This window comes from Sminthopsis crassicaudata, chromosome 3 (assembly GCF_048593235.1).
Source record: "Sminthopsis crassicaudata isolate SCR6 chromosome 3, ASM4859323v1, whole genome shotgun sequence".
NCBI lineage: Eukaryota > Metazoa > Chordata > Mammalia > Dasyuromorphia > Dasyuridae > Sminthopsis > Sminthopsis crassicaudata.
In genome coordinates this window covers 352,827,807-352,842,507 of record NC_133619.1, presented here as the reverse complement: position 1 = coordinate 352,842,507, position 14,701 = coordinate 352,827,807, and the positions used below count along the sequence as shown (strand labels likewise).

General features: G+C 33.3%; 1 protein-coding gene across 3 annotated transcripts in view; it reads left to right on the top strand.

Annotated features, from left to right (window-relative positions):
* Window positions 1–14,701, top strand: part of UGGT1 (UDP-glucose glycoprotein glucosyltransferase 1) — a 96,406-nt gene that overhangs the window by 66,948 nt on the left and 14,757 nt on the right. For all 3 annotated transcript variants that reach the window (XM_074301700.1, XM_074301699.1, XM_074301702.1), the window contains 8 exons: window positions 688–819; window positions 1,844–1,974; window positions 4,150–4,245; window positions 6,483–6,585; window positions 7,726–7,805; window positions 8,385–8,574; window positions 10,671–10,829; window positions 11,445–11,530. In XM_074301700.1, the coding sequence (XP_074157801.1) occupies window positions 688–819; window positions 1,844–1,974; window positions 4,150–4,245; window positions 6,483–6,585; window positions 7,726–7,805; window positions 8,385–8,574; window positions 10,671–10,829; window positions 11,445–11,530 (977 nt within the window). The remainder of the gene's footprint in view (window positions 1–687; window positions 820–1,843; window positions 1,975–4,149; window positions 4,246–6,482; window positions 6,586–7,725; window positions 7,806–8,384; window positions 8,575–10,670; window positions 10,830–11,444; window positions 11,531–14,701) is intronic.

The following is a 14,701-nucleotide window of genomic DNA, read 5'->3' as shown; positions in this document are numbered from 1 at the left end:
GCCTCAGAGGACTCACTTTTTAAATTGTGAGTCCCTCCTGAAAAGAAGAATTCAGTGACATTTTTAATGTCTTTGAAATGCACTGATTTCATAAAGTTTATGAAGTAAATCCAGAGTCCATTTTTTAATACAGCATTTTTATCACTGTGACAGAACACTGTATTTTTACATTTGTAAGACCAAAAGAAGTATCATTTGAACTATACATTTTTGGAGGTTGAAACTTGTGAATTCTAAATGTGTTAATTATATGAACTCATGCTGTGAAATTAATTTATTTAATTACACTGTTTAACTTTTTCCAGTTAATAAAGTATTCTGGTTTTAAATATGCTTTGGAAATAAATATCAGTTCATGATGTGTATGTTTCCTTAGGAAGGAAATAAAAACAAAGTGGACAAGATTGACAAATACAAACTTAAGTTTGGTAATGAATTTTGAGAATATATATTGATTTAATTAAGTTGTACAAAGAAACAACCAATAATTACTAGCTTATTAGAGGGAGTCAGCTATCTTATATGCTATGTAATGTTAGTGATAGTAATAATGAATCATATTTCCTCATTAATTATCCAACCAAAAGATCATTTATCTACTTATCGCTTATTTGTTTTTTTAAATTCCCCCCAAATTTTAGTTTATTCATTTTGATTATTTAATAAAAGCAACTAATATTCTTTTAGGGCATGGATGTCGGCCTTTTTAAAGATGCCTTTGATTCTTCCAAAGCAGATTTTATTTTGTCTCATGCTCTATACTGTACAGAAGTTCTGAAGCTAAAGAGGGGAGAAAGGGCTGTGATCAGCAATGGACGGGTAAGGAATTCAACCAGATTGATTTTAACAGAGTTTTAGAGTAGAGCAATATGTTATCATTGGAGTATTTCTCTTTGAAATGTATAAATTCTTCAATACAGCATTTTTTTTTTTTTTTTTTTTTTGTCCCTAAAGATGATTGTAATGTACCAACCACAAGCACTTATATAAAGATCACTTTATCCCAAACATTGTGCTATATCCTCAGGATATAAGAATATCCTGATATAAGAATTTCAAATATAAGAAATCAAGACATACCTTACCTGAAAGGAGCCCATACTTAAATAGGGGAAGACACATTAAGAGAAACCTGAAATATGGGGGTTTTGAAGAAAATGATGGTTTGGAAATGGGTGGGAATGTGTGAGGAAGCCTGAGTTAAGGAGGTAAGGTAAAAGCTCGCTCATTAGAATCTGGTATAGTTACATTTGCAGTCCAAGGAAAGGAGGATGGGATTAATGGAAAGGTTATGAGTGATATTATTTGTCAGTAGGTCATGATATAAATGAACCAGTGTTGCTTTCAGGAAGCCATTCTGGTTGGGAAGAGAACACATACATATATAGACATAAACAAAATTGGTAAAGGTTTGAGTAGGTGGGGATAAGAAGTTGGGCTCCACAGAGGAGATGATGTCTGCGCTCAGTTTTAAAAGGAACTTGGGCTTCTAAGAGGCATAGATGCTGAGAATTTGCATGCTAGTACAGATGTCCCCAAAGTGTCATGTGAAACGAATGCAAGAAGGCCAGTTTGGCTGAATTGTTGTAATGTTTATTAAGTCTGGAAAAGTAGATTAGGGCCAGCTTGTTAAGTTTTAAAATTCTAAATGGAAATTTATATCCTGAAGGAAATGGGATCCATTGGAATTTATAGAGTTCTGGAGTGACATATTAAAGTGTGCTCACATCATTGTAGCCTTAATTATTATTATTTTTTGTTTCTGTATCATCCTAAAATTTCCTTACTGTATACAAGCTTTTAGATCATAAAACCAACCACCATGCTTCTATTTTCTTCACAGATTATTGGGCCACTGAAGGATGGTGAACTTTTTAATCAAGATGATTTCCATTTATTAGAAAATATAATTCTAAAGACCTCGGGGCAGAAAATCAAATCTCATATTCAACAGCTTCGGGTAGAGGAAGATGTGTAAGTTTGAAATGAAAGGAAAGATTAGCTTAAGACACAAAGCCTCTATTAACAAAATCTTTTCTTACTGACTTCCTTTTTTTAGATGTCTATCAAATTTGTGCATATGCCAGTCACAAAAATACATTCTGCTTCTAGATTTAAAAATATAATAATACTCCTTAGTTGTATGTTTTAATATTTTTGGGAAAAGAAAAAAAAAAGCTAGTGTAAATTTCAGTAGACAAATAACTGAATTTCTAATTTTCTTTTCTTTGTGGAAAAATATGTTGTTTTTCTGTACTGAGTATATCCTGTCTGTCCTAAAGCCATGTGATCATATGTGCATGAAAGTTGAATTTTCATTGCATCTTAAATATTTAAGGACAAACTTTAAAATTCAAAAGGTTTGTTGCTAGTTTTTCATTCTCTCATGTTATGCTGTGATGTTCAAGATAAATGTTTTGAGTCTTGACTTTAGTAGTTGCTTAAATCATTGCTTAGCCAAATTGTTTGTGTAGTATATGAACAACTTCTCCAATCAACTTAACAGTCATAAAAGAAGATTCTCTTAACAAATAGATGCCTTTCAGATGGTACTTAATGGGCCACCAGTTGCATACATTGTAGGATGCTTCTGGGTCATGCTTTGTTAGGAGGTGTGTCATATTGAAGAGCTTTTGAGAATTCCTTGCAATGTCTTTGCATTTTAACCAATGTATCTATGAGACTTGCCTTGTCCCCGAACCAGCAGAGCTACTTCAGTTTCTAGCTGGGCCATCCTTGAATTTTCACTGGCAGCCAGAAGATTCTCTAATCACAGATTCTAGAATAGTACCAGATAGAAGGGCAGCTAGGTAACATAGTGAATAAAGCACCAGCCCTGGAGTCAGGAAGACTGGAGTTCAAATCTGGTCTCAGATAATTGTGTGACCTTGAGCAAGTCACTCTGTTTCCTTGTTTCCACATCTGTAAAATGATCTGGAGAATTCTCCAGTATCTCTGCCAAGAAAACCCTAAATGGGATCACAGAAAGTCAGACACAACTTAAAAACGACTGAACACAACCAACCAGATGGGAATACTTAAATTTCCCAGAATTATTCTTTTTCCTCAGGGCCCTTCTAGCAATGGAGATTTTAGTAGAATTCTTTTTGTCAGCTACAGATGCCTCTCATTCAGACTTCCGAGCTGTGTACCTGTAGCTTTAGAGAGAGTGATTTCACTTCTTCCCTCCTAATTTAAAAAAAAAAAAAAATCTAGTTTGTTTGTTAGGAGGATCCACTTGCCTGTTGACTTGTTTCTGGCCTCTATTCATCCCCACCTTTTGTTGTTGTTGTTTGTTTTTTGTTTTAGTTTTTACAAGGCAATTGTGTGGTTAAGTGACTTGCTCAGGACCTCACTGATAATAAATATTAAGTATCTAAGACTAGATTTGAACTCCAGGACTAGTGCTCTATTCACTGCACCATTTAGCTGTCATCATATCTGCATATTGTAATGATTTTATTACCCTATATTTAAAATTATAACCAGGGACTTAAATGAATAGAACATTTTTTAATAGAGGAAAACATAATTTTGTTGAAATTGATAGAAATTTTTCATTTTCCAATTGTTCATTCTCATCATTTGTCCCTCTAATGGCAGAGGTGGCAAGGGGGAAAGTTCCTAGAGGAACTAAATTAGAAAGATATTTTCCTCTTCAGAAAATGGCTTCTTACTAGGGTACCTGCTCTTATTTGGGAGACAGAGTAAAATACATTAACCATGTTATCACATTTACTTTCCTGTGATAGAGGGGTACGCTAGGTTCTTTAGTTTCGAACATTTTTAATTCAGTTTTTTTTTTTTTAATTGTTTGTTTGGTTATTTTTTCCTGTTTGATAGCTTTAGGAAATTTCTGGATTCAATTTTACTTAATATTGATTCACTAAATAGGTTTTTATTTTCTATTAAAATTGGACTTGAAATCATTATTTATTTTGGATAATAGTATAATAGTTTTGGTTCATAGTTTGGTTTAGTTTCTTTAGACTCTATTTCAGAAATGAGTGGTTATCACTAGATTATTTTAAATAATAATCTTACTAGAAGTTTTTGTTACATATCCCTTGATGTTTCAGATTTATGGAGGTGTATATTGGATAAGCCTTTCATAAGTGAAAGTGCTAACACTAACAGCATCTCTCTTAGGGCAAGTGACTTGGTGATGAAAGTGGATGCTCTCCTCTCTGCCCAACCTAAAGGAGAAGCAAGAATTGACTACCAGTTTTTTGAAGACCGACACAGGTATAAAATTCACTTTGAAATTTCAGTACATAATGTAGAACAAGTTTGCTTTAATTTTTCCATGTAGTTTTAAATTTAATATGTGTCACTTTAACTTTTTATTGTAAAATTTGAGTGGACTTATGTTTTAGAACAGGAAAGACATTAAGTGCTTACTTTCCAGCTTAATCATCCACCAGTTTATATTTTTCTGATCTTGTAAAACTTGACAGTTGTTCCTAAATGAATTCATGTCATTTCTCATTTTGTCCTTTAGAAAATATAAAAAAATTAGTAAAATAGACCAGATGATCTTATTGGCTCAGTTCAAAAAACATCAAGTGTTCACTCTGAGTCACTGTGCAAGTTAGATATGTATCATGTCATCTGATATCAGGGACCTTGTATTCTAATGATAGGAATACCAAGTACCCAAATGACTGCGACAGGTGAAATAAGCATAAAAAACAGACTTTTTACCTTGCAGTGAGTGAGGGTGATAAAAGTCAGAAAAAAGTTCCTACAGTTAGCATCACAGTTTGGTCTTGAAAAAAAGGGTGGGAAATGGAAAAACGGTAATACCATTGCATGCATGAGATGGCATTGCAAAAGGCATGGATAGAGGACAGGGTGAGGACATGTAGTAGAACAGGGCTTCTTAAACTTTTCCACTCGTGACCCCTTTTTGCCCAAGAAATTTGTATGTGACTCCTGTTAAATCTGAGCCAAAGTTTTTCTGGCCAGCATTCATGCATGCACAGTGCAAAGTGTTCATGTTGTATATTCAGAACCAAGGTTACAGTGAAGTTGTGTGATGCAACATGGACAAATACTGCCAGAAACACTTTGGATTCAATATGAGTTTGATTTTTGAATTATTGTTGCCAACTTTTTTCACAACCACATCATTCAGTTATTCAACCCCAAAGGGGTCTTGACCCACAGCTTAAGTTTTGCAACAAAGGATACAATTGTCTCTTTTAGTTGTTAAATAAAGAACTCTTTAAAGAAAATTCGATACATCTTGGAAAAGTACTCTATGAGTGCTGAGATAATATTTAGTTCAGTTTAGAGGCAAGGCCAGGAAAGGAAAAAATTCAGGATTTGTTAAAAGTTGTAAAACTTCATTGACTTTTGATGAAGTCTCTGTGACACTGTCAGGGGATTGGATTAGGAGAAAAACCTGTTATTTATACTAGCTGTTTTTTTTTTTTTTTTCTTTCTCCCTCTTTACTTGGCTAGAACAAGTTAGTAAACATGGTAGTAGTTACTCATTTTGGTTTAATTTACTTGGATTTTCAAATTCACAACTTACTAGGGGTTCTGACATTATAAAATTCGAAATTGTAGAACAGGCCATTCATGGATAAGCATTGTGTGGATATTCATGCTGGTTGAGCATTGTGGGGTAAGGCCTTCCCAGTTCTTTATTGGTCTGTAAAATAAGGGCAACTGATTTCCGTGGCAGCTTGAGTTTGATTTTTGCATAATTTCACCCAGATACTAAATCTGAGCCTTCCTTTCTTCTTAGCTCTTGCTATAGTTAATAAGAAATAAAAGATTTTAGAATATAAACCAGATTATGGTTCTCTGTTCTGTATAATTCACAAAGATTTTTTTTTTCTGATACTATCTATTGATCTATCTTCAGGTATGCTTATATCTACCTATAGATATGTATGGGTGTATATGTGTATGCATCAGTATATATATTTTATAACAATGTGTACATGAACATAAGCATGTGTTCGCCTGTGATATATAACTTAGATGTCATGTGGCCCCCAAAACACAACTTTTTGCTTATCATACTTGAAGTTTTTTAATTAAATCTAACTTTAAGCCAATTGTGATTGAGCTCAAATTGTTAAGATTTTGTTAGAGAAAGAAGGACTATTTGGCAATAGGCAATGTTGAGTGAAGAACACGACTTCTGGTATATATTTTATACTACCATGTATAACCCATTTAACTTTTGTCAAGAATCTATTTTTGTGTGAAACTTCTACTTTGTTCCCATTCTCACTAAGTGGCATAGAGAATGAACTCTAAATATAGAATGCTTTGTTTTATTATAAGTTCAGCTTCCTCCCCAAACACTTTTCTGTCTCCCTTCCCTCTAAACACAGTGTTTCCCCTTCCCTCCATATAAAAATTCAGAGAGAAAAGCCAATATGTGAAAATAATTCTTAAGCATTTAACATTATATTTTGTTTCCTTCTAGCAACTAACTTTCTCCCCTATTTTTCTTTTTTTAGTGCTGTTAAATTGAAACCAAAGGAAAAAGAGACATATTTTGATATAGTGGCCATTGTTGACCCTGTAACCAGAGATGCTCAAAGACTTGCTCCACTCCTTATGGTATATTCTTTTCTTGCATATTCTTTAGCACAATGCCTGGCACATAGTAAGTGTAATAAATGCCTTCTCCATTTGGTCATTCATTCATTCATTTACTTATTCATTCATTCACTCATTCATTTCTGGGTGCTACACAATAGTGTTTTAAAGATAATCTTAGCTAACATAATTTGTTCCATATTCTATAATTATTTTTATACTTTGATCATTCTGCATTAATTTATTTTGGATAGAATAGTATTAGAAAACTGCAAAAAAAAAGTTTCTGAGACATAGAAGAATACTTAAAATTGAGAATGGCTTTATAGGCTTTGAAAGTTAATATGGATTTGGGTCATCCTATGCATCTTATTAAAATACAAAAATTATGGGGAAATTGTGTTGATTTATTTAATCAAAGGGAGCCAAAGGAAAACTTCTGAAATATTAATTTTGTCATATGTTTTACTATGTGACGTAAAGTCAACGTAAGCACGAAACCATCTACCTATTTATTTTCTCTTTCAGTTACTATATTACTACAAGTTACTATATATTTTTGTTGTGTATTATGTACCCTAAATTGGAAAGAAACTTAATTTTAATAACATAGACTACTAGAGACATAACAAGAAATTTTGTCAGTGAGTCCTGTTAACTTTTATTGCATATTATTGTTAATGATATAAAAACCAGTTAGTACAACTGACTTTTTAGTTAGTTGTATATTTTTCCTTTAAGTGTTTCACTGTCTTTTATGGTTTAAAAAAAGAAAAGATGTTGACATACGCTCATGTTTGTTTTGGGTGGGGAAAATCTGTGATTTTGACTGGAGGTTCATTCTCAGCATGGGGTAGCTACTTAAAAACTTAAATTATCCCTTCTGGGAGATGTGTATCTTCTTCCAGCAACTCCCTTATTTCTTCTCCTGTGGCCTGAAGTTTAGCTCTGTGAATAATAAAACCAATAGAAGTTTTTGTGCATGTCATATAGTACATGGCAACTCTATTCCTTCTGTTGATTGATAATGAAAAATGCCCTCACTCTGTGTGTCTCTCAGTTTGTAAAATTTTGTGAAAAATAAATATTAAAATATTTTCCCTAGAGTCAGAGATGGTTTCTGTAACAATAATTTTATTTTGTGATTTTATTTCCTTTTAGGTTTTGACCCAGCTGATAAATATGAATCTAAGAGTATTTATGAATTGCCAATCTAAACTTTCAGATATGCCTTTAAAGAGGTAAGCTTATAGTGATCACCATTCATAATGTCACTTGTCTTAAAGCAACAATAGAAATCACCATCGTATTTAGGAATTTACATTTCAGAACTTTTCCCTAGTCAGAGGTTTGAGAATTCAGTATTATTTTAGAAGACTTAAAGGGAACAAAACTAAGATCTTTTTGGTTATTGTTCCAATTTCTTCATCTTTTCCTTTCCTTTTATTAGCAAGACTAGGTATAGTTTTAACAGTAATTTGACTCGTAAGTAACATTGGCTCATTCATCGAATCAGTTTGTTTAATCATACTTAATGTTTATGTACAGTAAATATTCAAAAGCTTAAAGTACAGGAAGCCCCCAAAACAGGTTGTATTTAAGTCTGCTTTTTGGAATGTGATGTGTTTTTTCCACTGGATGCATGAAAAGGCAGAAATGAAGCCAGTCCTGAAAGAATTTGCCCATTTTGGGCTGTAGCCAAACTCTTCTCCATCTTAGCACAGTAGAAGTTTTTGTGTATTTGGGACACGTTTTATTCACCTAGGGAAAAAAGGCAATGTACTAATTGAATTCTTGCATATCTTTCTTTGCAATTTCAGCTTTTACCGTTATGTTTTAGAACCAGAGATTTCTTTCACTGCAGACAACAGCTTTGCCAAAGGACCAATAGCCAAATTCTTGGATATGCCTCAGGCTCCTCTGTTTACATTGAATTTAAATACACCTGAGAGTTGGATGGTAGAATCTGTCAGAACACCCTATGACCTTGATAATATTTATTTAGAAGAGGTAAGTTTTCATTGCTTCTAAATGTCTACCATGCATGCAAAAGGTTGTTTAGAATTTAATAAAATCACAAAAAGATGGAATACCTTATTGAATAGATTAAGAATTTTAGAACATTCACAAGAAAAAAAGGACCTTAAAAGGTTTATCTCATAGGTTTCTGTGTATCCTAGCCATTTGAGACAAATGATTTTAGATATCTCAAATATCTAAAGATTAGAATTATATTCCTTTTCATTCAGAAAGTATTTATTGAAACTTTTTAATATGTCCAGTGCTTTTTGAAGTATAAACAAGTAAGAAGTCACTCTCTTCAGCCAGAAGTAACTAAATGTTGCAATTGACAGAACACTGGGCCTGGAGTCCAGAAGACCCAAATTCAGATTTGTCTCACATTTACTAGCTGTGTAATCCTAAGCAGCTCTCTTAATGTCTGTTTTCCTATTTTTATAACTGTAAAGTAAATATAATAATAGCACCTGCCTCCCCAAATTGTTGTGAAGTTCAGGTGATATTAGTAGTTGTTTCTGGAGTCAGGAAGATTTGACTTCAAATCTGGCCTCAAACACTTATTAGCTATATGAGCCTGGGCAAGTTATTTAGCACTCTTTGCCTCAGTTTTTCTTTATCTGTAAAAAGAGCTAGAGAAGGAAATGACAAAACACTCTAATGTTTCTGCTAAGAAAACACTATGGACAAAAGTCCATCAGGTCATATAGAGTCAGAAATGACTAAACGATTGCATTATAACAGCAACAGCAACATAGCATGTTACCAAGTAAGTGCTTAATAAAAGCTTATTCTCTTGACACATCTTAAGCCAATACTTTCTCTACAACTTAGTTATAGAGAGTTGCATAGTTAGGTGGGACTTTGGCTAAAGTGTTTATGGTTTTGAAGACAACTCTACCCACCATTCCCTGGTGCCTCTCACATAATATACTACACATCATACTCTGGCTAATAAATCCTAGTATTAGATTAGAATTTTAAGCTGTAATGCTGAGTAGTTGACATTGGGTAGAGTCACAAAAACAGGATAGTAGTTCATCTATGATAAGAATCCTTATCACATGAAGTTACTGAATAGTTTTTTTCATATGGAAAGCTTCACATAATAATTATAGATACTTGCTTTTATAGAAAGTTTTCTCTAGGAAACACGCAGGCAGGTCCTTCCAGCAAGTTAGGTATTTGGTGAGGAATATAAATGAATTTAGACCATTATGGTATCATAAAATACATTTAGAGCATCATATTCTAGGACATTGTGCTTCCAGTTACAACCAGAGGATTTCTACATTTCCCTAATTGCTTATTATCTTGCATTCTTTGTAACTTAAATTCCCCTAGATTCCATTACTATTCCCTTTGTCTCTTGCATTTTTGGTCATTCACTAAATTCTGTCAGTTCTTTAGGAATGTGTGTCTATTGCATACATTCTTTTTCTTCTTCCCATGCTCATTTTCACATTCCTGCTTCATCTCTTCATCACTGCAAACTTAGAATATTGGAATAACCCCTTGCCAATTTTCTGCTTCTGCCCAAGCAATCTATTTACTCGGTTCTCATTGAGGTTTCTCATATCCATGCCTTTGCTCATACTAGTCTTTCTGTTATGACTTTTCTCCCTTTTCACTTGTCTAAATATTATCCATTCTTTAAAGCATAGTTTTTAAAATCATATCTTTTCCATGAAACCTTTCCTGGGTTCTTTAACTAGAGTAAATGTTCCCTCTCTGCACTTTCAATATTTACTTTGTGTACCACTCACTTAGTACTTAAATTATACTTTTTTAATATTGTTATTTTTCTCTGCTTCCTTTCTGTAACTAGTGCAGGGACAATTCTTTGTATATCTTTTTAGTATCTTCTGAAAGAATTTACTAAACAATTTTTTGTACCTTCTAGGTATTAATATGTGTTTATTCACTGCCAAAGTTTGACAGATTTGTCTCCTTAGTCTTAACAACCTTTCTGTGAATTAATTTAGCAGCATCTGGGTATCATATAAAAAAGAAACCATAATATGGAAGAAATTTTTAAAAGGGCAAATTTAAAAATTTTGAAATGATAATCCCCTTCTTTTGTTTGACAGGTGGATAGCATAGTAGCTGCAGAGTATGAGCTTGAGTATCTTTTATTAGAAGGACACTGCTATGACATCACAACTGGACAGCCTCCTCGAGGGCTTCAGTTTACACTGGGAACATCAGCAAACCCAGTTATTGTTGATACCATAGTAATGGCCAATCTGGTAAGTAGTAAAATTATCAGATGACAAAATCTGAAGTAAGATGCCAAATGGTTCAAAAGTTAGGAAAGAAAGGGAAGTTAGGTGGCACAGTAGATAGAGTTCTAGCCCTGAAGTCAGGAGGACCTGAGTTCAAATGTGACCTCAGATACTTAATACTTACTAGCTGTGTGACCCTGGTCAAGTCACTTTAAAAAGTTAGGAAAGAATTTCTGAAATACATGGCATGATTAAAATTTATAATTAACAGTGACTTTGCTTTATCAATCATTAGATTAATGGCAAATTTGCTATTTAAAAAATTGAATGTTAGAGGAACTTTTAAAGATTCTAATATTATTCTGCACCAATTATGGATTGCATTCTGAAGTTTCACAAAGAACCTATGGCAACTCAAATAGACAAGACTCCTGAACATCTAATAGTCATTTTCTTTTTTTATGGCCAGACTTTATACATTTTCTCCTCAGAACACAGATGCTAGGATAATTGTATGCTTAGAATATATAATACATGCCAGTTTCTCTAGCAAAGTGTCAGAAATTACTACTTTTTGATAGACATAAATAGTATTTTGATGTTTCCAAATGTACTGATAATAGATTTCTCTTCTTCCAGGGTTACTTTCAGTTAAAAGCCAATCCAGGAGCCTGGATTCTCAGACTCAGAAAGGGACGGTCTGAAGATATTTACAGAATCTATAGGTAGGAGCTGTTAACATATTTGGATTTTGATAAAAGAATGTAAAATATTGGCAAGAGAGAATTAAATTATTTGAGCAGAGAGAAAAAAGAAAGAATGAATACCAGTTAGATTTTCCATACCATGTTTTGAAAAGCATGTTTCTACAATATATAATTTGTAGATCACAGAGTAAATGAGAAAAGACATATACCCTTGGCTTTTTTCTCTTTTTAAGAAATTATATATATCTGAAAATGAAGATGATGTTAAAACAAAAAGATACACTCTTTCATCTGCTACTCAGAAAGCCATATCTTGTAACAAAGAATTTTAAAAGAGAGAAAAAAAGGGGAAAAAAAGTAGTTCAGCAAACTATCCACCATGTCAATTAAGACTTGACAATGTATAAAAAGTTCCGCAGCCTCATTTCTTCAAAGAGATTCATTTTGTCTTTTCTTCTTCAAGGCCAAGCTTGCTTAATATAATTTTATTATCCAGTTTTGTTTTTGTATTTTATTTTTTTTCATTTACATTGCTGTGATCATTATGGATATTATTTTTGTAGCCATGCTTACTTTATTTGTGAAAATTCACTTAAATTATTTCTGTGCTTCTCAGGATTCTTTATAGTCATATTTTTTGTGCTATAGTGACATTTCATTACATTCATGTACCATAATTTGTACTATTCCCTGACTAACAAGCTTCTCCTTTATTTCCAGTTCTCTGCTACACCAAAAGTACTCTTATATTTTAAAACATATTGTACCTTTCTTTCTATCTTGGACCTTTATGCCTAGCAGTAGAGTCTATGAGCTTGATTTGAATTGTAATTGGGTATATTAATCTTCTTCTGATAAATATAGAGCTTCAAATATCTTGAATCATGGAGCAGTATATAGATGTTAATTTTAAAGTGCAGTAGGAATTATAATTACAGATAGTTTCTAATACTTTATTGACCAATAGCATTACTTGCTCAACCTTTCCACTTTTCAACTGCAATACTTTAGCCATAACAGCCCTGCAAATAAGATAGTAATATCATCTTTGTGCTTTTTAGATGTAGAAATTGAGGTTCATAGAAATTAAGTGATCTTCCCAGTGTCACGTAGCAATTTAGGGGCAGAGCTAAACCTTAAACTTGAGTCTCCTGATTGAGAGTCTAGAACTTTTATCAGTATTTGCTGTTGTTACTACTATTACTACTACCACTACCACTACTACTCCTAGGTGTTATTTTTAAAGTGTGTTCAGATTTGCAAAGTGTTCAATGAATATCTCACTTTGTCCTCATAACTCTGTAAGGAGAGTGCTATTATCCCCATTTTACAGATGAGAAACTGAGTCTGAGAAAAGGTTGTTATTTGCCCAGGGTCACATATCCTAGAAGTGTCTGGGGAAGGATTTGAGCTCAGGTCTTCTTGACTCCAAGTTCATCATTCTGTCCTATCTGTTGTACCTAATAACTACCAATATCATACCATGAAAAAGGATTTTACTCCTGATTATTTGGGAAATAATTTATAATAAGCATTTTTAAAAGAAATATCTAAATTAATATAATCACATAATCTACTTGGATATTTGAGAGATTTTCAGCAAGGTCTAATTTACATTCTTTTAGTTTTATTTGAGGGTGAAAGTAGCGATCTTTTAACTTTCAGAAATTATTTACCCAGAAATTCTGTGGTATTATTCAGTATACATTTGAAAGATATTGGCCTAATGATATTTTCTGAATATTTGTAACTTGTAGTAAGGATATCTTCATGGTAAATCATTAGAAGGATACAATTGTCCTGCCTACAGTATTTTATATTTACCACACATTTTTTAAAAAGTTCAAGACCAGACCTATATAAAATTGTGAAATAGCCTAAGGTTTATCTTCTAATTATCTTTGCTATTTTCTTCTCTATCTCTCTTTCTGCTTCTTATCCCTTGCTGGCCAGAAAAATTAGAGCTTTCATTCTTTTCATTGTTTGACCAGGTTTGAACTTGCTTTGAGACCCTTACCAGGACTTGCTCACACTTAGTCAATATCTCCTGCTTCACACCCACAGTCACCCATGAGAACTTTTCCTGTACTGTGTACCACCATTTCCTTAGCATCTGTCTGTGTGCTAGAGAATAGCATATATACTTGAAATCTTGCTTGGTCTTGTGTTGATTTCATCCTTTTAGAAACTGGCTTAATCTAAGGAACACTTTTAATGGTGAAATTTTGGGGTCAATAAGGAAAATAGCTCAGGACACATAGAGCCTAATTCAAAGTACTCCTTGTCCCTTCACACCATGAATCCATGCAAAAACCATATTTTTTTCCTATTATGTTGTACAGATATCAGATTTTTTCTTAGTTCTAGTCCCATCCTGGTGGGGTAGATATAGTTTTTAAAAAAACAAAAAAACCCAAAAGGAACATAGTTTGTATATATTAAAAAATTGGGAAATGCAACCCGCTTAATAGCAAGTCACTTAAACTCTCTATTACTTTGTTTTAAGTATTTGAATCCTTATTAGATTTTTTGTACTAAGTATCTATTATGAGGTTACAGTAACACAGCATATGTTACTATGCTTAGTAATATAAAAACTGTGCTTGTATTATACTGAAAGTGACTTCCTTGAGAACCCATAGAAACTATGGTGCACATGGCCATAGAACTAAACTAGTTAAGTCAGCAAGCATTCATTAAGCTCTTACTATGTGCAAGACAGGGCAGCTGGGTGGTTCAGTGGCCTGGAATCAGGAAAACTTGTTTTCCTTAATTTGAATCCAGGCTCAGACACTTAATAGTTATGCACCTCTGGTCAAATCACTTAATCCTTTTTGGGTTTTCCTTATCTGTAAAATGAGTTGGAGAAAAAAAATGGTAAGCTATGTTAGTATCTTTGACAAGAAAACCCCAAATGGGGTAATAAAGAGTCAGATATGACTGAAAAATGCCTGAACCACAGTGCCCAGTACCCAGCCATTGCTTATGTGTTAGGAATGGAATGAAAGACAAAAGACAGCTCCTGTCCTGAAGTCACTCAGATTCTAATGGGAGCAGACACTATGTCCAGACAAGTTATATATGGGACAAATTGGGAATAAGCTAGAGAAGGAAGGCACTAGATTAAGAGGGATTGAAAAAGGAAATGGAATTTTTTTTCTGGCACTGTAAGAGGCCAGGAGGCAGAGA